The 21,864-nt window shown below is 52.8% G+C and overlaps 11 protein-coding genes across 11 annotated transcripts; 2 read left to right on the top strand and 9 right to left on the bottom strand.

Moving 5' to 3' along the window:
• Positions 1-209: 209 nt before the first annotated feature.
• On the top strand, positions 210-1,197 carry A1O1_01709 (adenylate kinase 1; the record flags this gene model as incomplete). Its single annotated transcript, XM_007722621.1, has 4 exons — positions 210-369; positions 424-476; positions 533-687; positions 738-1,197. 4 exons carry the CDS (start codon positions 210-212, stop codon positions 1,195-1,197), a joined length of 828 nt encoding a protein of 275 aa, XP_007720811.1.
• Positions 1,198-2,451: 1,254 nt separating this feature from the next.
• On the bottom strand, positions 2,452-3,496 carry A1O1_01708 (uncharacterized protein; the record flags this gene model as incomplete). Its single annotated transcript, XM_007722620.1, has 2 exons — positions 2,452-2,924; positions 2,980-3,496. 2 exons carry the CDS (start codon positions 3,494-3,496, stop codon positions 2,452-2,454), a joined length of 990 nt encoding a protein of 329 aa, XP_007720810.1.
• Positions 3,497-4,130: 634 nt separating this feature from the next.
• Positions 4,131-6,218, bottom strand: A1O1_01707 (uncharacterized protein; the record flags this gene model as incomplete). The annotated part of the gene is made up of 5 exons (XM_007722619.1): positions 4,131-4,709; positions 4,777-5,155; positions 5,244-5,472; positions 5,537-5,938; positions 6,155-6,218. The coding sequence occupies 5 exons, from the start codon at positions 6,216-6,218 to the stop codon at positions 4,131-4,133; spliced, it is 1,653 nt and encodes a 550-aa protein (XP_007720809.1).
• Positions 6,219-6,885: 667 nt separating this feature from the next.
• Positions 6,886-8,224, bottom strand: A1O1_01706 (uncharacterized protein; the record flags this gene model as incomplete). Its single annotated transcript, XM_007722618.1, has 3 exons — positions 6,886-7,412; positions 7,467-7,999; positions 8,061-8,224. 3 exons carry the CDS (start codon positions 8,222-8,224, stop codon positions 6,886-6,888), a joined length of 1,224 nt encoding a protein of 407 aa, XP_007720808.1.
• A 1,186-nt stretch (positions 8,225-9,410) lies between these two features.
• A1O1_01705 (uncharacterized protein) lies at positions 9,411-10,049 on the bottom strand (the record flags this gene model as incomplete). The annotated part of the gene is made up of 1 exon (XM_007722617.1): positions 9,411-10,049. The coding sequence occupies one exon, from the start codon at positions 10,047-10,049 to the stop codon at positions 9,411-9,413; it is 639 nt and encodes a 212-aa protein (XP_007720807.1).
• A 588-nt stretch (positions 10,050-10,637) lies between these two features.
• Positions 10,638-11,671, bottom strand: A1O1_01704 (uncharacterized protein; the record flags this gene model as incomplete). The annotated part of the gene is made up of 2 exons (XM_007722616.1): positions 10,638-11,249; positions 11,297-11,671. 2 exons carry the CDS (start codon positions 11,669-11,671, stop codon positions 10,638-10,640), a joined length of 987 nt encoding a protein of 328 aa, XP_007720806.1.
• Positions 11,672-12,702: 1,031 nt separating this feature from the next.
• A1O1_01703 (uncharacterized protein) lies at positions 12,703-13,245 on the bottom strand (the record flags this gene model as incomplete). Its single annotated transcript, XM_007722615.1, has 1 exon — positions 12,703-13,245. The coding sequence occupies one exon, from the start codon at positions 13,243-13,245 to the stop codon at positions 12,703-12,705; it is 543 nt and encodes a 180-aa protein (XP_007720805.1).
• Positions 13,246-14,083: 838 nt separating this feature from the next.
• Positions 14,084-14,953, bottom strand: A1O1_01702 (uncharacterized protein; the record flags this gene model as incomplete). Its single annotated transcript, XM_007722614.1, has 1 exon — positions 14,084-14,953. The coding sequence occupies one exon, from the start codon at positions 14,951-14,953 to the stop codon at positions 14,084-14,086; it is 870 nt and encodes a 289-aa protein (XP_007720804.1).
• Positions 14,954-15,414: 461 nt separating this feature from the next.
• Positions 15,415-17,505, bottom strand: A1O1_01701 (uncharacterized protein; the record flags this gene model as incomplete). Its single annotated transcript, XM_007722613.1, has 2 exons — positions 15,415-17,327; positions 17,385-17,505. 2 exons carry the CDS (start codon positions 17,503-17,505, stop codon positions 15,415-15,417), a joined length of 2,034 nt encoding a protein of 677 aa, XP_007720803.1.
• A 596-nt stretch (positions 17,506-18,101) lies between these two features.
• On the bottom strand, positions 18,102-18,460 carry A1O1_01700 (uncharacterized protein; the record flags this gene model as incomplete). The annotated part of the gene is made up of 2 exons (XM_007722612.1): positions 18,102-18,241; positions 18,292-18,460. The coding sequence occupies 2 exons, from the start codon at positions 18,458-18,460 to the stop codon at positions 18,102-18,104; spliced, it is 309 nt and encodes a 102-aa protein (XP_007720802.1).
• Positions 18,461-19,638: 1,178 nt separating this feature from the next.
• On the top strand, positions 19,639-21,479 carry A1O1_01699 (carboxypeptidase; the record flags this gene model as incomplete). The annotated part of the gene is made up of 5 exons (XM_007722611.1): positions 19,639-19,804; positions 19,854-20,438; positions 20,488-20,658; positions 20,718-20,842; positions 20,907-21,479. 5 exons carry the CDS (start codon positions 19,639-19,641, stop codon positions 21,477-21,479), a joined length of 1,620 nt encoding a protein of 539 aa, XP_007720801.1.
• Between the last annotated feature and the right edge of the window lie 385 nt (positions 21,480-21,864).

Here is a 21,864-nt window from a genome sequence, read left to right as displayed (position 1 = left end):
ATTATTCCCACCACCGGACACCACCCTTGCTACTGCGTACAACGCTGCTTCAGGAAGTGCTTCTACCAGCCTTGCTTTCTCTGCGCCGCCTCGACTTCCTCTCAACTCCTCGCGTCATTTACATCTCTCTCAGGCCCTCCTCCCACTCTCCGCCTTCTCTCGGCCTTCATTAGGATCCCTCTGAGAACCTCCCCTAGGCACCTGCAACCATGGCACCAATCACTGATAGCCACATCGATGATCTCAAGGAGCTCGTCCACAAGCTCGAAGGTCGAGTGCATGACCTTGAGCGCAGACTGGAGAGCGGAGGGAAGAAGCCAACACCAGTTGAGTCGATGCGGATGATCCTCATTGGCCCTCCTGGCGCAGGTTCGTCTCCCACCCAAGCAGTGTTCGACGCGTTACTGATTCTTCATCTCCTAGGCAAGGGAACTCAAGCCCCTCGCATCAAGGACCGATACTGCATATGCCACCTGGTACGAATGCTCCGTGGTCATGACCCATTTGGAACCTACAATTAATCCCGGTACAGGCAACCGGCGACATGCTGCGCGCGCAAGTCGCGAAAAGAACTCCTCTGGGACGGGAAGCCAAGAAGATCATGGACCAAGGTGGTTTGGTCAGCGACGATATCATGATCAACATGATCAAGAATGAGCTCGAGACGAACAGAGAATGCGAAAATGGGTATGTTGCGATCCTCCCGGTCGCGCGTTCTGGCTAACACCTGCCTGCAGCTTTATCCTGGATGGCTTCCCCCGAACGGTCACCCAAGCAGAGGGTCTGGATTCCATGCTTGAAGCCGAGAGCAAACCTCTGAAGCACGCCATCGAACTTCAGATTGATGATGGTCTCCTCGTCTCTCGTATCACTGGTCGATTGGTCCATCCTGCCTCGGGCCGAACATACCACAAGGTCTTCAATCCTCCTAAGGAACCCATGAAGGACGATGTGACCGGCGAACCCTTGATCCAACGAACCGATGACAATGCCGATACTCTTAAGAAGAGACTGAGCACCTATCATCAACAGACGGCACCCGTGGTCGGATACTACAAGAACAAGGGTATTTGGGCTGGTATCGATGCCAGCCAGGACCCAGACCATGTATGGAAGAGCATTCTGGCCGTGTTTGGCGATGCCAAGGCCGGCTCCTCGTCGAGCAGGATCTTGAGCAAGATTGGGTTGGCTCGGTAGATGGGCATCTTGAAAAACTGCCAGAAAAGTGATTGTCGTTGCTGCACATTTCGCCCTTACGAACCTCGAATGGCTGCTGGGACGGAGATATGAGAAGACCAGATTCAACGCTCGAGCTATGTTTGCAAACGTGTACAAGGTATGGGTTTTGGGATCGAAGCCTGGGTCTGGTCAGTGGGAATGCATAGCATGTCCTGATCTGAAGTACATAGCTTGCGCCCATCGCGAGACGAATGCCAAGTCTAATCGGAAAGGTGCAAGGCTGCGGGAAGAAGCTTCATCTATTCATGCTTGACATTGGGAGCCACCAGAGACGGCCAAATGCCGAATGACTGACTGATATTGACAGGTATTCAGGCCAGCGCAAACCCTGACAGCCGCGACGTCACGAGGAAAGTGAGAATCGTCGGTTTGGAAACCTCGTCTTGTTTCAAAAGGTGCCAGTGTGTTGCAACAATGTCTTTCCTGGGTACCTAACAGATGGTCGGCGGAGCGCCCTTCATCCTGTCGAGTCTGCGGTCCCCTCATTGTCTCTCCCATCTCTAAAGTCTTTCTGGCCCAAGGTGATACTTAGTAGATGACGCTTCTTGTGATGCTGGGGACGGGGACGATCGAACATTTACACACGTGGCCACGCTCCTTTGACATCATCACATGAACACTTTCCAATCAGTCACAAGTTCAGTTCGTCGTCTATCAAGGATCCCTTTCTAGTGAGTACCAATTATGGATAGCGTCACTGGTCTGGCCTTGACGAAGCTACCGGGTTTCGCAAGCACCGACAGTTCACTTTCACGCTGGAGCAACTTTGGTCCCTGCTATGAATCGAATGCCTCTTGATGGCGTCCCACGAACCTGACATGAGTGCCGTACTCGGCTCCACGCTCTCCTCATCATCCAGGAAGCAGAGTCCACCAGAGGATCTGGTACACGTACGGAAAATCGAATGAACCGGAAGCTCTGAATGAACCACGGCCTAGATCGGTGAACCGAGGTTGCGGATGGAGGTTGGGGCTGGAAGAGTCCATCAGGCCCACCGCGACTCGATTCAGAAATGATCTCGATTGACGAACTGACCCAAAACAAGACTGAGCCCGTCAGAGGCTTCCAGTACGCTACATCTGAATGACTTCGAAAAGGTCCCATTCTGGCTATCCTTCCCAAGCTCCATGCTGTCGGAGAATTCTTGAGTTGACGCCCTTGCGCGGATCAGACATCTCCTTGTGTTCTCATCAGCATCCGTCATTACGGAGCTCATCCTTTCCTCCAAGTGCTGGCTTCGAGGATTTTCCGGTCTCCCTCACTATTGAGACCTTGCTCCCTCAACACCTTTCTATCGGGACCTCCGCGCTCTCGTTGCTCCCTCGCACGGCCCACTCTCACGTTTCCGCCCCAGCTACCCTCGACTCCGGCCAGCTTCTCGACCACGGTGTCTACGTCCTCGGCGCGGGCCAAATCCACGAAGCAGTAATAGTAGTTTCCAGGCTCGCCACCCGCGATTTTGCTCGGATGCGGCGAGATGAGCTTGGACACGGTTGTTGGCGTGATCCCTGTATCGGAGAGGTGAGTTGCGAACAGCGTCTGGATTTCCTCGTCGAGGGCAGACTGAGGTTCAATGCGCGGGAGGTTGCCGACAAACAGACGCCGTCCCTCGGTCTGCGGTGCTTGCCAGTGAGAAGAGGCATCGGTACGGTTCCAGCGGTCAAACGTTGGCTTGTACTCCGTACCTAATACCGACCGGGTCAGTACGGTCGGACGACTGGCAAACTTCACAAAACTCACTTCTTTCTTCCCTCGTCTCTCGTGGCCGTCCCCGGTCAAAGTTCTTGACTCGGACTTCTCGTGCTGTCCCGTTCTCGCCTTGATCCTGGCCCTGGCCTCGCTTGGCCACGCCAGGACTCACTCTCAGCGCCCTTCCACGCACATCCAGGCCATTCATCTCCGCGATGGCCCGCTGTGCCTCCTCTGGGCTGTCGAGATCCACAAAACAGTAGCTAGGGTTGCGCCCGGTGAACGGGTCGGTCGAGATGGTGACACGAGCAACATTGTAACCGTGCTCAGCAAACAGGGACTCGATGTCTGCCTTCTGCACTGTGTAGAGCAGGTTGCCGACGTAGAGACGCGTGCCCGCTACTCCATCGGGAGAAGACTGTGTGTTTGAGGGCGACTGTGCGTCGTTCCGGTTGAAGCGCGAACGAACTTGTGGCAGCTCTGTACGGGGAGAATCGTCCTTTACGCGCCAGTTGTTTGAGGCATTGGAGCGAAATTGCCTTGCAGGCGGTGATGGTATTTCGTCCATTACGACAGCCAGTTCACCAGTGAAGAATGGTTGAGAAGCGTTGGTGGGAACGGGGCAAGAGAACCTAGCTACCTACCGTGGACGCACCAAGCTCAAGGGAGAACGACTGGGAGATTGTAGGAAGAGACTCTAAACGAACTTCGAGTGCGAGTGCGAGCGCGTCAACACCCTTCATCCTGTGCCGCAATTTAGAGCCGCTGACAGGATTTTTGATGCCAAGAATAAATAGAGTGCTTTGCTCCGAGGGTACTATATGTTACCTCTTCAAGGTAACCTTCTACGTGCCAATTATCTCTATTTAAGGTAACTTCAACTGCGTCCCTTACATTTGGTGCGAACGATGCTTCTGTGGACTGATGTGAAGGACAATACCGTTCCATCATTTCATCTGATTACTTGCCCTGGGCCCGAGGTACCTTTCAGCATATAGATCCCTCTCTTTGTCTCTCTTTCTTCTAATATCTTTATTCACAAGGCTGCTCAGAGCCTAGCGATCGAGGACAAGATCTGGTAGTTTGAATGGTATGTGACGCCCCAGGGGTATCCTCAAGCTGACAACAGGGTCATTCAATGGAATATACTAGGTAGGTAGGTGCTGGTGGCCCTATAGGCGTGATCAATCTTCGTGTGCTTATCACAATGGGAGATTTGTGACCGGCGGAACCGCATGTCCCGACCTAGGAAAGGTCAAGCCACTAATCTTGACGAAATCAGGAGCCTTCTCGTCGGTCCAAACTCCAACGGATCTATGGCCGACAGGAAAGGTGCCAAATCCCGCAGAGTCAATAACCACCTCGCGGTCTTCCCAATTGAGAATGTCTCTCCACTTCTCACCGGTATGTCGATGACCGACGAACATGCGCTTCGATCTCCTATCCCAGCTGTTGGTCATGATGACCGCTAATCCCGTCCCATGGGATTTGGAGTTGTGTCCCATCCGGGTCCAGCCGATGCAGTCTGCGCTGTCGAGGTAGTCTCTTTGGGGCCCGTATGCATACTGCTTCCTTGCAGCCAGTAAACGGGCAAGCTTACCTCCACTTGCCGGTAGTCGTGCGCGAGGACCGTGGATGCCGAAGATGTCGCCCCAGAACACGCAGGGTGTTCCAGTGTCCCGACGCAGGAGAATAAGAGCATAGCCTAGAGGAACAAACCATTCTTCTACCGGGGCTGCGAGAGGTTGAGTGTCTTGTGTGTCGTGGTTGGCAACAAAGGTCTGTGAAAGTTCGAATGTGGTCAATGCTTGAGAAGAACAGATGGATCAGTGAAAGAGCGCGACTCACCACCGAATGCTGCGGGTCTAGTTGTGTCAAGGCTCCGTCAAATACCGTCCGCAGATCCCATTGCCTGCCCTTGGATAAGTCGCTGAACGTATAGACCAACTGGACGTCAAACAGATGTAGCCGGCCATTAAACTTGTTGAGCACCTTTTCCAATACCTTGGAGTCTGCATCCCAATACTCGCCGACGAAGAACATATTCTTCCCCCGGGGCGCAAGTGAGTCGAGGTGTGAGATCAAGTCCGCGACAAAAGAAAGTGAGTAATGTTTGATAGCGTCGAGCCGCATCCCACCTAAATCTAGACTGGACGAGATCCAAGAGCTCCAGTTGAGAATGTCGGAACGAACAGCTGCATGGGAGTGGTCGAGGTCGGCAAACATCCTGTAAGTCGACAAGCGTAGTCAGTATAGAATTCTCTGAATTGGAAACACGCGCGCTTGGTAGCCTTGCAGAGGACCGGGGGTCTTACAAGTAATCGTAGTTGCCCAGTTCCTTGCTCACATCGCTTGCCCAGTCGCTCCGCTTGCCTTCGCCGATGAGTTTGAAGACACCATGCTCCTTCCTACGAGCATCATAGTCGACGCCAGAGAAATGTCGCCAGTCATATTTCATGTTGGAGTATTTCGGCCCCCGGCCGGGAAAAGTGAATTTGGTCCAGGTTTCAAGCTCGTACGGCTGTGAAAGCTCTTTTGTTCGGTCTGCCAATGACACAATCAAAAATCTTCCTCGGCGAATGTGAAGCGGGAAAGGAGGAAAGCTTACCGTTCGGATCTACCTTGACACCCCAGCTTGGTTCTTTCTCGTCTGCACCTGCTTTATGATTCAAGACCGTGTCCCACAATACTTTGACGCCGTACTGTCTAGCCTGAGAGCAGAAGGTTTCCAGTTCTGCGCTCGAGCCCCATTTGGTCCGGGCCGTTCTGTCGTAGTTTCTGGCTTTGAACTCACCCAGGTCCCAAAGATCGTAGATTGAGTAGCCATTATCATCCACAGAGGTGGCTTTGCAACCTGGTGGGAGCCAGATGTGCGTGATACCGAGATCGGAAAGATGTGGTAGCAGGGACGATAGTAGAGTGTAATGGCTCAATGTATCAGATGTTGTGCCCGGTAGGAACCATTCAAATGATTGGAAAATGGTTTTGTTTTCCTCCGTAATTTGGTTGTCTAAGGAAATGACATCAGTTCAAAAGGGACGGTACTGCCTCACATGGTCCAGCAGGGAGAGGAGGAGGATGCCTGTCAACCCCGGAAGACTATGGATCTCATGTACTGGTGAGAAGTCAAACAAACAAGTGGAGATGTTCTCTTGTCATCGTACAACTTCAATCCCTCATCTGGCGTCTAGTGCACGGGCCTTTACCCCCTGAAGAAAAGACGTACCTTCAGCCTCGCGATGCCGGCCACTGCCGCCCAATGTGCTTGCCAGCGAACCGAATCGCTTCATTCTATGGTCGATCTCCCTATGACTACCACCGAATTTCAACGGTATAAAAGGTCAAGTCGGCAGTTCAAAGACATCTGCTATATGTATGTGGCCCACGCATAGTCGTCGTAAGCTGATGACATGGAACCCGAATTCAAGACAAGTTACACCAGAAGGATTTGCTCCCTGAGGTATCCTTCTCGGTCTTCGACCAGAGAATCCGTCGACAAATAGGGCGTTGTATTTGTGCCTAACTTGCAATCCGCGGCAATGGCGGTATCCGAGACATCAAAAGAGGCCCCGTTTTGTTGAGGTGCAAGGATGATACGCCAGTCAGCAGAAAAGGAGTGAGACATACCATGTTTCATGATGTGATTGGTCCATACTAAGCGACGAGGCTGAGGCGAGGCTGAGACAGATGCAGCAATCAGAGGGCTTGGAAAGGCCGGTATGTGTGATCAGGGATTCCTAGAACATCGAACTGGTCCATCCTAGACTCTATATGCCCAGACAGTCTAGCTCCGAGTCCTTGGTCGACTGGAGAGCTTGGAAGTCAGGTCAAGGCCACATCATAACCTGCTCTGCTATGGAAATTCGGAAAAACCCACTAACCCCCTCCAAAGGAATACGCACAAACACAGTTCGCATTGTTTCGTCTCTGGGAACTCTGCCACAATCGCAAATGGCTCTATGGATCAATTCGCTTATCCGAGTGGCCAAGTTCAACATCAATCCCTACCATAGGCGAGTCGCGGAAAATCGTCCCACTCATAAGAAGCTCCTGGGCATCGGGCGCATCGTGCATATCCGTCAATCGTGCCACAAAATCCACATCACCCCCAGGCATCAGGCCGTAGAAGCTTCCACGGACCCCGTCACCGCCATCAAACTCGATCTCGCCATCACACCCACGTCCGAACCTCAATTGGCCAGTACCATCGTCTCTGGAGCGCCAATTGAATGATTTCGGGTGGCGTTCTGCGATGCCATCCAACTCATCCACGCGCATGACTCCGCTTTTGTTGCCGAAGCGAAAGCTTCCCCATAGCTGTCCAGCTCCATGGTCGATCTTGAAGGCGAGCAAATTGGCACCCTGGAGCCGAGGCAAAGTTATGTGGTAGTGACCGGATATTTGAACCATTTTCCGAGGTGGAGAAGGCGGGCTACTGAAGTTGATGGAATCATATGCCGGCGGAGCATCGTCCATGTCAATGTCTGAGGAAGTGCTTCGATCGCGAATGCTCGGTTACGAACTACGGGGCAGGTTACGAGTACCCGGGCTCTGCAGATATGGTTTACCTCGTCTGGCGATCTGCTTTGATCGGGGACTATCGTTGAAAGAGATCGGCTTCGATGGTGGCCCAGCAGTCGTCGCAGGTTGTCCGGTGGATGGCTTAGCTCTCGGTGCCTTAGCTGTTGAGGCTTTTTCGGGAGCTTTTGGCTTTGCAATCTGCTTCTCTACCGTCTTTGGCTTCGAAGTGGCTTTCGTCTTTGGTGCCGGGGTGGTTCTCTTTTTTGCTTCTGCGGTTTCCACCTTCTGCTTCTTTTTTCCGGCCGATGGAGGAAGGCCAACTTCGAGGCTGACATAGCCGATCTTGAGTGAGATGGTGGCTCCATGCCCTGTCCCACTGTCACTAGCCCTCCTCTTTTCCCCGTCGACGTAGGAGCCTGCTGTGTCTTGCTGGCGGCGGCCTTGGCCTTCCTGACCGACGCGCCATATTCCTTCTTCATGTCGGTCTCCAGCTTGGAAATATGGGGTGGGACGGCGAGCGCGCCAGATACGACGGCCGTAGTCAACCGCACTTTGGCGGTGTTCTTGTCTTTGGTGCGCGGGAGGCCATAGTGATTACCTGTGCTTCGTACCAGTGTGCGACTTGATCTTTGACGGGTGCACTGCCTTTCTTCGGAAGTAGGAGCTCTTTCAGGTCAGACGCCGAGGCGCGGGGATGGCGTTTGTTCTCTCCCAGGTCCACAAAAAGCGTATCGCGGTAGAGAAACTCGCCCCTCTTGACCTCAGGGGCAGACATCTTGTACCGGGGATGGCTCGGCTCAGGCTGCTGGGGGAGGCGTGGTACAGATTAAAGACTAGAAATACCATGATAGAAGTAGCGCAGCTGTGGGATCTCAATGGATTCTGCGGAGTTTCCCATACCTGAAGTGAAGGTATTGCTGTGAGAATGGAAGTAGGCCTTGGGCACGTCAGGGCCACGCAGCACTTGGCGATTGTTGGCCGTTAGCAATGATCAGGTCTTCGAACGTTGATAGTCGCAGCTCCCAACGCACAGCTGTTGATATACAAGACGAGTCCGAGATAATCGGGACCAAGGATAGCTCCAGAAGGAAACGAAAGATGGCAGGGGGTCCCCTACCCAGGTACCTTTTGGATGATCCTCAGACGTTATCGCTGGCAATGTCTGAGTCGGAGGATTTGAAGCTGCTGTAATGCCTCCCGGTCAGCACCCAGCATTGGTCGACGGTAAGTATCGTGTCTCTTCGCCAGACTCGGCGCCAAGATTGCGCTCCAACCTGGCTATCAAGATGGAGCCGAAGCTCGAGGTTGAAGTTGACGTTGAACGTGAAGGGCTCGGCAGACACTGAGTCATGGCGATAAGATAAGATAACGTCTTCGAGTCATTCTGGATAGCGAGATAGTGGTTCAAGAAGCGTTCCCGATCCGAAAGCGGCGAGCAAGTGTCCATAATAGGTTAGTTGCCCCAGATCCCTTTTGCCCATCTATAAAAGGGGTCAGTCCAGCAACGAAGATCCAGCGAGACTCAAGTAGACCACGTATTATACTATCTACTCAATACAACTACATGTTGATTTCACCCACTATCTATGCCGACCATTAGTACTTTCGGACCCGATAGTCGGAAGTTGTAGTCCAACTGCCCTAGCGTAAGGCTGAACACATTATGCACAAGGCTGTGACAGGCATCTCATTCAACCGACAGCGACATAAACAGCGCTTATGGCAGATGAACGAGGTCGACGCGGTGCCGGTGGCAGAGTCATTTTGTTGATAATGGTGTTGGAAAATGGTCTATGATGAACGGCCATCCACCTGCGCCGCCATATTTCAGGACATTTTTCATGTGTAACTTCAAACCGAGGACGTACAGATGGGTGGCAGCGGCATCGAAGACACAATATACCAGTTCTTTGACCTAAAGGTAGGTGGCACATATTAATCCGTCTCAGGTTGTCTGACTGTTAAGTGCTGCTTTCATATCGACGAGGGGGTAGAGACATACCTATCTTGGGGTCTAGAGCACCACCGCCTTTCCCGGAGCCGTCGACATCTTTCAGCCATGGGACCGACGAGAAATTCAAATAGGCCTCGAAGATCTCTAGGTCCAAGGCCAGAAAGTCCTCCCAGAAAGGGTGCCAGTAGCCTCGATTCTTGGTGAATTCGACCTTGAGCATTTCGCGTTGCTCATCGAATGGCTTCCCTGCAGTAGTATGTTGCTCGTAGACTCCCTCCTCCTTCATCACTTCAACCAACAAGGGAACTCCAATGTTACAGGCATGAATGCCCAGGGTCTCCGTCAGCTCGATCACCTCAATTTTCTCGGCCGGAGTGGCGCCCTCTTGCAGTGCTGCATCAATGTGTTTCCTGACCCCGGGCAGGTAGAGGTGGGTGGAGGCGGCGTCCACAGCGATAGACATGAGTTGCTGCACTTTCACCGAGAGGTATTTCTTCTTTCGAGGCACCGGGATGAGGTTCATGCTGGCCTCGAACAGATCGGGGCTGAGTTTTGCAATGCTCTCCCACGTCTCGTCCCATTGTGTCTCGCCCAATTGGCTCACAAACACCTTTTTCAGTTCCTCTGGATCTCTGGAGGGCGGCATCTTGCTGGATGACTGGCAAACGCTTACTTTCTCTCGCTTCCGCAGGTAGAAGCGTTGGCTGCGAGTAATAATGTGAGGTACTCTGTCAGAAACGAGGCGCCATTGAGACTGACAGACTCGGTCATTTACCGATGTCGGTGTGGGTTGGGCTTTGGGGAAGAGAACAAGCCCATCCACCAGCATATGTGCTCTCCGTTATGCTGCTAACAAGTCCCTCAGTTGTGAAGGCGTCCATCAGCCCCGGTGCCCGACCTAGCCGAATTCTTCATATTCGCCAAAATGCAGGAGCCACCAATTCGAACATGATGCGGGCGAAACTCGAGTTTCCCATTCAAGCGTTGTAGCAGCCCCTCCACTGGAAAATAGTTGTGACTGGGGCTTTTTCGACGACAGGGACGGTATCCTATGTTAAGGTCCACGCTCTACTACTAAAGAGCAAGTTCATTACGAGTACATCACGATGTTGCCGTCAAGATCTGCCGAACTGTCTTAACGTAGCTAGCTTTGCAGTGAGGCGCACCTCGCAAGAGATTGCCACCTTTGGCAAGCAATGAGCCAGCCCAGAGACACTATTGCACCATGTCGTGTTCAGTTCCTCGACTGACCAAAGAATCGCGACTGATTGCGTGGATTCTCTTCCCATTCGAAGTCATGCGCAAAGATAACTTCAATGCCACTCGACTCCAGCTCTTGAATCCGGCCGATGGTCTGTTCGGCTAGGTTCTTGTCGGCATGGATACAACATAGATGCCCTTGATCATCAAGCCACTCCCCTATTTGCTTCTCCTTCCTCATGATGCGCCGGTCATGACAGGCATCACCGGCCAGATAAACACTGGTCGCCGGACCGATCTTGGCCAGCAGGTTGATGTGACCCGGCAAGTGGCCCGGCGAGTCGACAATGTATAAGCTGCCATCATGGAAGATATCCAAAACCCGGGGCAGGCTCCCGTAGGGCCTCCATTCTTGTACAAAATCGGGTGCGTTCGGATCCAGTTCTTCCTTATTGGTCCCTTCATCTACCTCTTCGTAAGGGTTGGACAATTCGATTGTCCTTTCAGCTGGCAACAAATCTGCCTCGAAGAAAGAATGGCTTCCTCGCAACGACCCTGTGCTGTGCATCAGAGCGCCGGATCCGTTGCCAACAACAAAGGTGCAGCTGGGAAAGTCACAAGGCTCTCCGACATGATCCCAATGCACCTGGTCCTCACAGTTAGCTCTGCACTTTGATTGAGCTGCGAACCTACATGAGAATATATCACATAATCAATGTCGGCCGGGTGCAGGCCTCCAGCGGCAAGACTTCTTGTCACATCAGGTAGGGTCGTCAATGGCTGTCGGCTCTCGACATGCTTCTGGATAGGCGCCGAGTAGCGGTTGATGTCTCGTCGTAAACCAAGGTCAAAGACTATCCGCGTGGTGTGATTTGTTTCTGGGTCCTGGTGAACGACCAAGAAGGACAGCGAAGGGACGGTTCTTTTGGCAGTGGTCGAGGCTGGGTGGACAAAGAACCGTTCGGGCAGGGAGAAGTGACCGGCTTGGAGGGCAAAGACCTCGACGGTGGCCTCAGATGCGCTTCCAGGAGGTGAAGGAGGAGGCTGCCTCACATAGGCTGTAGACATTCCGCCTCTCAAGCCAGAGACACGAATTCAAAGGGAATGGATTCGTGGACATGATTTCCACACCACCTTCAAAGTCCAGAAGTCGCTTTGTTAGATACGGGCGAAGGACGCCAGCCCAAGCCTGGTCCCACATTGACTTGAGAGGAACCATGGGAAGGTTGGGGTAAGTGAGCAATACCTGGTCGAGGATGGCGAGCTGTAAGCCTGCGAGACTCGAGAGTACCTCCCTGAGGTGGTGAGTGACTTGCAGGTGGTGTCTGGGGATGATGAACACAGGTACTTTAGCAGGTACTAGGCACCTACCTCCTAAAGTACCTACATACCCAAGAGGTACAGTACCTGTTATAATCTTGGTTTCTCCAAGCAGAACCGAAGGAAGGTGCATATCTGGTACCTAGGTACCCAACCTACGTTAACCTTAGCGGGGTCAGTACTTCTGCAGCCTATGTGAGGCAGCCTAAAGAGCCACCTACCGATAAGGTATATATATACCAAGTGTACCTGGAGATCCCCACTGGCAGGACTCCTACACCGCACCCCGCACATCCGCCGTCTAAACCTCAAACGTGGACAGCCGCAGGCATATCGCAGGCACCTAGTTGTCGTTGTCTGCTGATGTTCACACCTCCTTGGCCCCCCTGCACCTTTAGTACTAGGTACCTAAGGTACCTTACGTACCTAGGTTGCATGGCACCTTACTCAACCTGCGGTAGACACTCAAGGTGTGACTCGTTTCCCCTCATCATTCTCCCTCTTCCCCAGACTCTTCAGTTGTTCCCCAGATTCCGCCATTCCTCCATCACCCATCGCTCCGAATGAGGCCAACTTGCATCGATCCTAGTATGATTACACTTCCCCTTTCGCTCTTGGAGCATCCCAGCCTAATCTCCTTTGGCCGCTCGAGCGCTGCATCCAATGCTGGAAGACGCAATCACAGTGGCAGTGGGAATTGAGGGTCTGGACCATGGTAGAAACAGACACCACGATGAACCGCCGCCGAAAAGGTCCAAGAGGTTCCAATGTCAACACTGTCAAAGATTCTTCGCTCGCCTGAAGCCCCTCCAACGCCATGAGAGGACCCGTATGACAGCCAGATGTCCTCTCCTCGGGGAGTGCTGTAAGGCGTCCACCGTCGTCTGAGCGACCTTCAAGATCGTGGCCGTCTCGATTGTGCGGTATTCCATGAGCAGCTTCTTTTGGGGGTCTGACTTGGACGCCTCGAGGGTGCCGGCGATGATGCCCGTGCCAGGGTCAAGGTAGACTTTCTCCACGGCGGCTGCGGTGGGCAGCATTGTGATGACGGTGTTGGCACGCCGCACAGCCTCGAACCCATTCGACACCACTTCGACGGGAGCTTTGCCGGCCGTTTCGGCTCGGAATATCGAGAGCGCATCCTGCGAGACATCGCAGATCAATAGAGTACAAGATGACGGTGTTTTCGAGCGCAGGCTGGCTGCCATAGGGTAGCCCATAACACCCACGCCTGTTGGGCACAGAGTCAGTCGATCAATCACCACCACGGGGACGGTCGAACTTACACCTATAAAAGCGACTGTGTCTTCCGGGGATGCCATGATTGGTCGTTACTGCTCTACAACAGAGTCGCCTGCTCTTGTGGTAGCGCCTCTATTCTCTCTAGCTCATGTGTGCCCTGATATGGTCATGTCTTTGTAAGGTTGATCTTGCGTCGACTTGGATTTGAGACTGCGTAACGTAGCAGGACTGGGCGAATTCAACCATGTTTCCGCAACAGGATGGGATGACCTCCGCGGACAACAGATCGGCAAAGTCCCCCCACCGCAGGAATCGACAGCAACTGACCCCAACTGTGTATCGGCTGCTGCTGGCGGCCATCTTCTCCTTCGGTCTCTGGTCTCAAAATCGTGGGAGAAAAAGGACATGTTGCGAGGCCTCTAGGCCTTCCCCACTGGCACGTCCGACGACCCACGAACTTTGGAATTGGAGAAGTCGGGGGATTGACAAACGCGGAGATGGAGTACGGGGTTGAGAGATGGGGCCGATCGTGCGAGCGGCGGTCTTGCACTGTAATATGTCTTAGGTACTGACAGAGTATTCGCACTGCTAGAAGCTACCTGGTACCTTACCTACCTAGGTACCTGTCGAACCCTCATTTGCGCAGCCTCCCACGTGACCGTGTGACCCGCAGCCTTGCGTCGAGGCATTTTGTTGTGTTTCTGACCCTTGTATGCACCACATGCATGAACACGGAAAATATGGGCCCAAAAAGGCGTGTCCTTTCCTATGCTTCGACTAGGTGGACCGCGACCAATGGACCTTCTGCAGCTCTGTAGTATTCATCATCCAAACCCTCGCAGCCTCAGCTACAGAATCCCCGGATGAAAGCGATGCCCGTTCTTCTCCCGCCAGTTCTTGTCGTGTGCCACAATGACCTCAACGTGTGTGTCCGCTTCGAATACTGGACTCGGTGTCTTCAAGAGCGGTCCAATCCTCTTTAAAGGTTCTTTTCGCCTGGTCCGTGTCGATGTGGACTGACCTCAGCCCGCCATTTCCGTCGTCATACAACGCGACGTCCTTCTCTCCCGTTAGGATCCGCGGGTCATGACAACAATCACCTCCCAGATATACCCATTTCTGAGGCCCCGTTCGGACGAGCAAGTTCACATGGCCATACAGGTGCCCTGGGCTATCAACGACATAGATGCTGCCGTCACCAAAGAAGTCGATGATTGCTGGAAAGCCCGCAAACGGGTTCCATTCGTGTGCGGTCTGCTTCTGAGCCGCCGTCGTGTTTTCCCTAGACACTGGTGGCAATTCCAGGGTCCGGTCCCGGGGTAGTAGTTCTGGATTGAAAATCTCTCTTGGGTAGTGAGGAGGTGCTCCATGCTCGAGCAGATGCAAAGTCCCGGAGCCCACGACGTCCTGCGAGCAGGGGAAGTCATCAGGTGTACCCTCGTGGCCCCAATGCACATGACTCAACATCAAAATATCAATGTCCCGAGCAGGATCCAATCCCCCTCCCCTCAGGCTGTCTGCGCAGTCGGGATGCAAAATCGTTGGCTGTCGGTTGGCGATGTGAGCCTGTTGTGTGGGAGGATATTTCGTCAAGTCTCTTTTGAGGCCGAGGTCGAATACAAGGCTGGTGGATTTCCCAGTAGGCTCAGGATGCTGGAGCAGAAAAGATAGCGAAGGAACAGTTGCTCGCTTTTCCGGATCTGCGTCTGTAATGAAGAGCCGCTTGGGCAAGGTCAGTTGGCCAGCTGAAACAGTCACATAGACTTCTCCTTCCGTTGCAGACCCCATCGTTGATGTTCGGGATTGAAGGGGGGCGCGCAGCATTCCTTGGAAGACCGAGGACAAGGTAAGTATATTCTAGTCGGATAGATTTGCTCATGGTGTAAATGGTGCATTGATATGAGATGCATTCCTGTCTCCGCAATATGGAGATGCGGGATCCCAACAATCATACTTGGAGAAGGAATCAGTCTCCCCACCATAGTATTTCATCCTCGGTTCGTCGCTGGAGGTTGTAATGGTCAAAATTGTTGCTGTAAGCGCCCAAATCGACCGTTCAGACACATCTACCCAGGCGCTAGGACAGGCCACGAGATTGCCGGTACGAAGTTCAAGTTGTTCACTTCCCTTGATCCGTAGAGGATTCCAGGAAGAGACAACAGTTCTTGTCGCATGGAAATCCAGTTGGCGCCAGCTACAACGAGGCGCATCTCGTCAGTCATATGACCACTTCGCGTACGTCATGCACGTTATGATGGACGGCCAAAAGCAGCTGCATCGATCTTCCGCCGCTGCCTCCCAAGGAAGCCTTGCGGTTCGGCTCCGGGACCTAACCCGCGATTCCGCCCAGCTGTAGAGGAGCTGGCGCTCGCGAGGCGGAGGTTCTGGTCGTACCACGCAGAAGCCATGAGATTGAGTTCGCGCTGGAGAAGCGTGTTTTCATCCCTAAGGACGTCAATCTCGGAATCTCCACCGTTCAAATGTGACTCAATCGATGATGGCGGCGCATCTTCCGGGGGTGGAGGCGGTGGGATCGATTGTGCATCGTCTTGCGTATGCCGGTTCCCCTCTCGAAGCCTTTCTCGCATCTCTGTGATCATCAGATCCTGCTTCTGTAACGACTCCAGGAGCGTTCTGTTTTTGGTTCTTTGCCGCTCGATGGCTACAACAAGCTTCCTCTGCGCACGAAGGGAAGATTCTCTTTGCGTGGCAGTGCCCACCTGGGCCTGTGAACGCATCGCCGACATGATGGCCTTCAGCTCAGTCTCCGAGATTGTCTCCCTGTCCGCGCCCTGGTCAGGTTGGGTGGCAGAGGGAGAGAGAGCATCGTCGTTTGCGACTGCATCGTCGCTGTCTCGACCGTGAGTGGGGATGTCGTCCACATTCAGGAGCGCCGCTGTCAGGCGTGCTTCCGATTCGAGCAGCTCAGCTTCCTCCAGCGCAAAATCTGTATCAACGACCTCAGGGTGTTTCTCCTCTGTTTCCGCAGGGGGCATTCCGTCTTCATAGTCACGTAGGCGTCCCTGAAGGTCTTCAACAGCCCGATCTTGTCGTGAGAGTTGTTCTAAGGTGTCGTGATACCGTGCCTCAAGAGCGTGATAGTCGAATTCCAACCTCTTCTTCATCTCATTCAACTCGTATCTCTCCTGTTCGATACTTGGCAACAGTCGCCTGTACTCGTCAATCTCTCTTTGCAAGTCACTGGAACTTGCACGTGCAGAATCGAACTGTTTCAACTGATTCTGCAGTTCCGTCACTTTTGTTCGAAGATTGTTGTTGTCCTTCTCCAAGTCCTGGCTCGCCTCTAACTTTAGTCTATACTTCTCGGCGGTGTTGGCCTTGCGAGCCAGTCTGTCTCGCTCAATTTTAATTTCATCATAGTCATCTTGCAGTTTCTGGGCCTTTTCTGCTTTGATCTTGAGCAGCTCGTTGGCTTTGCGAAGGTCATCCGCCTCGGACTCGGTCTCGAGGACTCTGTTTTCGAGGGTTGCGATGATGGCGTCATGTTTCGGATCCAGAGCTCGGGTGGAAACGTCGGACCGCCCTGCCAGCAGAGATGCGAGTCGGTCATTTGCCTCCATCAGTTCGTCTTGGAGCTGATCGAACCGCCCCTGCAGTTTCTCGTACCGCGAATGGCTTTCGTCTAGTTGCTTCTGCAACTCCCTTTTCTCGTGTGCAATTCGTTGGTTGTCAGCTATCACTTTGCCCAACCGTTCCTCTGACTCCAGCACAGAATCTACCTCTCCGGACTGACGCGGCGAGACAGGGAGTTCCTCGGTCGCAACCAGCTCGTCTGGAATCGGTTCCTCGGCTTCTCCACCCTCATCTTCACCAGCTTCTTGGACTGTTTGAATGAGAACCTGTTGGGTCGATTCGGATAGGTCTTGCATCTGTTTCAGATACTCGATGCGATCGGCACAGTTGATGGCTGCGACCACCAGAAGCTTCAAGAGAGCCACACTGTCGCTGAGGGAGGAGGATTGCGCGATTGCTTTGAGGTCGGGTCGTCCGCCGGGGAACGGTAGTCGCTGGCGACATTCCTCGACGAGGAAGATAGACAAGGCATCATAGATGTGCTTCAAGTTGGTCCATTTGTGTATCCACTGATCCGTATTTGGGTCTTCTGGAAGCTTGCCAGGGAAGCTGAAGCGGTCAATTTGCTCTGTAGGCGATTAGTGCATCAACGCGAAACCTGTGATGGCGGCTGAGTCCGACGTACGAAGCACCTTCCATATGATCTGGCCGTTGGTAAAATCATCTACCGTGTAAACCGGGTCGGCTACAGCAAGACTGTTGACCCAGTCGATGAGTCCTGCGGCCACGGCCTCGTCAGTCGCCATGGGAGTCGAACGAATCTATCCGATATACATTTCATTGCTGCATGGTGGGATAGTACAACGGCTAAATGTGAAGTGTAGTACTAGTAATCAATAGCCCGGTAGTCTCAGATAGAAGTACTAGTAGTAATGCGTACATCAGAGAGGTTTCTATTAGACGCGTGGTGGCTGCAACAAAATGTGTCTCCGAACGTTGGCGCGTCTCTGTCGGGTATGACGTCGCCCAACTCATGTCATTCTGCCCATGGTTTGATTGAGGAGTCTATCGACACAAACAACGGGACAAAGTGACACACTATGGGGTACCGTGTAGCACAGGCATGCACGCTGTGTTCTATCAGGGTTATGAGCAAGGTTGTGGAATCAGAATACGTTCGATTGTTTTCAGTGCAGTACCCCGGGGTTCAGAGAATGCCCCAAGATAAACACGAATTATCTAAATGTTCAGCGTTGGCTGACACCTCTTGAGCAACCACACGGACGCCTTTCTACAGGCGCAATTTTGTTATCACAAAGACCAGCTTCGCTTCCTTCCATACCATTCCCTGGAACTCCTGTGTGTAAACCCCCCCAGCCTCCATCGTGCAAGCAAACTCGGCTCACTGGTCGTCGGTGGTTATCGATCCGTCGGCGTGGACGACATAGTCATTCTCAATGTATGGAGCGTAGGTGTCGGCCATCACAGTGATCTTGTTGAGCGTGACTTCGGAAACCTTGGCAGCGAAACCCTTGATCAAGGCTGCAGTGGCGGTCAGTATGATTGTCTCGTAAGAGACAGGTAGCTCTTACAGTATTCGTGAGTGATGATTCCTCCATCTTTCTGAATCTCTTCAATGGCCTTCTGTATGACGGACTTTGGGGTGTCTGCTGGGTATTGTACAACAACAGGCTTCTGTGGTGGAGGGAGAGCAAGGACAGCGGCGACCAAGCACAGAAGCAATGTAAGATAGAAGCGCATGTTGGAAGATGACGCTGGGTTGATGGCGCGCGAGGTGAGAGGTGTGTGATGAATGTCGTTTGTTGAGCACGGAAAAGATCTGATATTGTTGATTCTGTTCACGAACGTATATTGAATTGACGTGTTGAAGAGACGAGAGGGGATCTGTGAATGGCCGTCTGATAAGTAGACGTAGTAGTAGTAGTACTCCTGATCGTACCACCAGCCTGCGACGTACTAGCGGGTTGACCTGTCAAAGCACTGGCAGTGCAGAGCGTGATTTACCATAGTAACTGGGGTGCAGTGGCTGCACACTGGCATGCTGGAACCCGCCGTTTCCGTCACCACCTTATGTAAGCTGGAGGAAATCCAATCACGTGATAACGCTTATGAAAGCGAGGTCCCCGATCACGTGGAACAGATCGCGTTTGCAGTTTAGGCTCCTTGTCTCGATCATCACCTTCAGGTTCACTTTATCCGACTCCTAGGACAGCTGCTAAACCCTGCCAGTGACTCCTCTACATCGGCATGTTTCGGGTCGGGCTTCACGGCTCTCATTGGAATACGCCGGCAACCATCGCCAACTCCCTCGTGTCGTATCAATTACTAACCTCCACGATATGATGCCTTGATACCGAGATGGTTCATCACCTGCGTTGTTTCTCAGAACTTCCATTCCTGTCTCGCGGAGATGACCAGATGTTGCAACATTCTGCCGGATCCTGCCGCCACGACCGACTGCGTGATCGAGCTTGGGCTGCAAGGTGGTGGACAGCTGTCCGGCTTGTCCTGATCGACAAGCCCAAGTTCCATTCAGATCTCTTCGATTGTACAGCAACCTGCTAGAACAGGTTAACGCCTGTCAGCAGTTACTCCACCACGCTGCGTTTGTCTACGCAAACAAGCATCTTCAAGCTTCACTCAAGCATAACCAAGCATCGGTATCTGGCCGCCAATGCAACCTTCCTATCTACCTGTACCTCTGGCTATGCTGCATGCTGCGTCATGTGTTTCCAACGTTTTCGTACGTTATGCTTCCAACGAGGTGCTAGTCAAGACGTGCAACCTGTGGGCCATAATGTGGCAAGGTAGGAAAAGGTATTTGAGATCAACTGCTATACCGTGTGCTCCATGTTCTTCTTCCCTCGCTCTCCAGCCCATACTCGTTTGTATTCAATTCCGCCTTCGTCCGAATCGAGATGCGTCTGCCCATCTTCCTCGCAGCATGCCTTGTGCCCTGTGCCCTGGCTATTGACAACCCACATAAGCATGCCCCGAAGAGAATTCACAACACTCGTGCACTGCATGACCACCGGCGTCTTGTGAAGCGGCAAGCAGCGAGCTATTTGACACATCAAACTGAGAGTAGGCTCTAACAAGCCGTATGAGTGATTAGCAGGACTGACCGAGTCAGAATTTGCAGTCAATGGCTCGGCAATTCCTCTCGTGGACTTCGATATTGGCGAGTCTTACGCCGGAACGTTATCAATCGATCAAAATAGCTCAAACCCCAATCAGCTATATTTCTGGTTCTTCCCCTCGGACAACCCAGCTGCGTCCGATGAAATTACCATCTGGTTGAATGGAGGGCCCGGCTGCAGCTCGCTAGATGGACTTCTGCAGGAAAACGGCCCTTTCCTTTGGCAGAGTGGCACCTACGCGCCGCAACCGAATCCGTTTTCCTGGACCAACCTGACCAACATGGTGTATGTTGACCAGCCGATTGGCACAGGCTTCTCTCCAGCGGCGCCCGGCGCCCCAGCACAGATCAGAAATGAGGTCGACATCGCCCGAGATTTTGCAGGTTTCTGGCAGAATTTCATGACCACTTTCAATCTTACCGGCAGGAAGGTATACATCACCGGCGAGTCATATGCCGGGCAGTATATTCCATATATTGCCAGCTATATGCTTGACCAGAACAACACAGACTACTACAATGTCCGAGGAATTCAGATCAACGACCCCAGTATTGGAGTGGACGCTGTCCTCATTCAAGGTATTCCCATTGGCAGCGTTTGTTGACACACTTTGACTGACCATGACAGCTCCTGCGGTGACGGCTCTGAATAATTACAAAAATGTATTCGCCCTCAATCAATCGTTCATGCACGACATCAACGCCCGAGCGGAGCGATGTGGCTATTTCGACTTCATGGACAAGGCTTTGACGTTTCCCCCGGCTGGCAAGTTTGTGGCACCAAATGATTCAGCCCCAGGTCTGTCTGTTCACTCGGGGTGGCCCCCTACATGATATTCCGGGTCTGACCGCCTGTAGGTTGCGATGTATGGGACGACATCATTGCCGCGGCAATTTATGTCAATCCCTGCTTCAATATGTACCATCTAACCGACTTTTGCCCATTTCTCTGGGACGAGCTCGGCTTCCCATCCCTCGGCACGGTAAGTAACTCTTGAAGACAACGAATCATCGGAGAAGCCCAGGCTGACCGAGACACCCATGCAGGGTCCTAACAACTATTTCAACCGCAGTGACGTCCAAGCTGCCATCAATGCGCCACCAACTAATTATGTAACCTGCGGCGACGATTCACTCTTCCCCGGCGGCGACAAGTCCCCACCCTCGAGTTTCACTGCTTTGCCGTCTGTCATCGAGCGTACTAACAATGTAATTGTCGGCAGTGGCCTGCTGGACTTCCTCCTGCTGACAAATGGGACTCTCATGACACTCAACAACATGACCTGGAACGGCAAACAAGGTTTCTCCAAGGCCCCCAGCGATTTGTTCTACGTTCCATACGATCCGTCGTTAAACTTTGTTCTCAACGAGACCGAAACTCAGCCTATTCCTCCAATTCCCGTTGGTCTCGTTGGCGGTGGTGGAATTCTGGGCACGACGCATACAGAGAGGGGGTTGACTTGGGTAACGGTAAACCTTGCGGGCCACGAAATCCCACAATATGTCCCTGGGGCGGCATATAGACAGCTCGAGTTTCTGCTTGGTCGGATCGGCAACCTGACAGAGAGAGGGACATTCACCACCCAGCAGGCGAATAACAGCAGTACTGCCTCCCTATAGAGAGCGGAGAGGGAAACGGCCAGGGCCAAAGCGATACAAATCCGTTGCTGCAATATTTGGTTGTAACCGCCGGACCTCTCGCTGTGTATTACTAGTACTAGTAGTACATGAAGATGCCCAATCCGCCTTGGATGAGGCTGAGATAGACTTGAAGGGTGCGGCAACTTAGTACATTAGGTACGTAGTACAGAGCTGAGTGGTACTAGTACTAGCTCAGCACCAATCACAGCCAATGGGGTCACTGTTCGGCGGCCTACCTAAAGTGGTGATAACACGTGACATGTCTGGCTGCTGATGTAAGGGAGCTTGGCGTTTGTGTCTGCGACTCCGAGTCTGGGCTCGTCTCTTAGGCTCTCAACGTTGCTTTCATATGTACCTACATACC

The sequence above is a fragment of the Capronia coronata genome, assembly GCF_000585585.1.
Source record: "Capronia coronata CBS 617.96 chromosome Unknown acBCG-supercont1.2, whole genome shotgun sequence".
Lineage (NCBI taxonomy): Eukaryota > Fungi > Ascomycota > Eurotiomycetes > Chaetothyriales > Herpotrichiellaceae > Capronia > Capronia coronata.
This window is presented reverse-complemented; position numbering and strand designations above follow the sequence as displayed.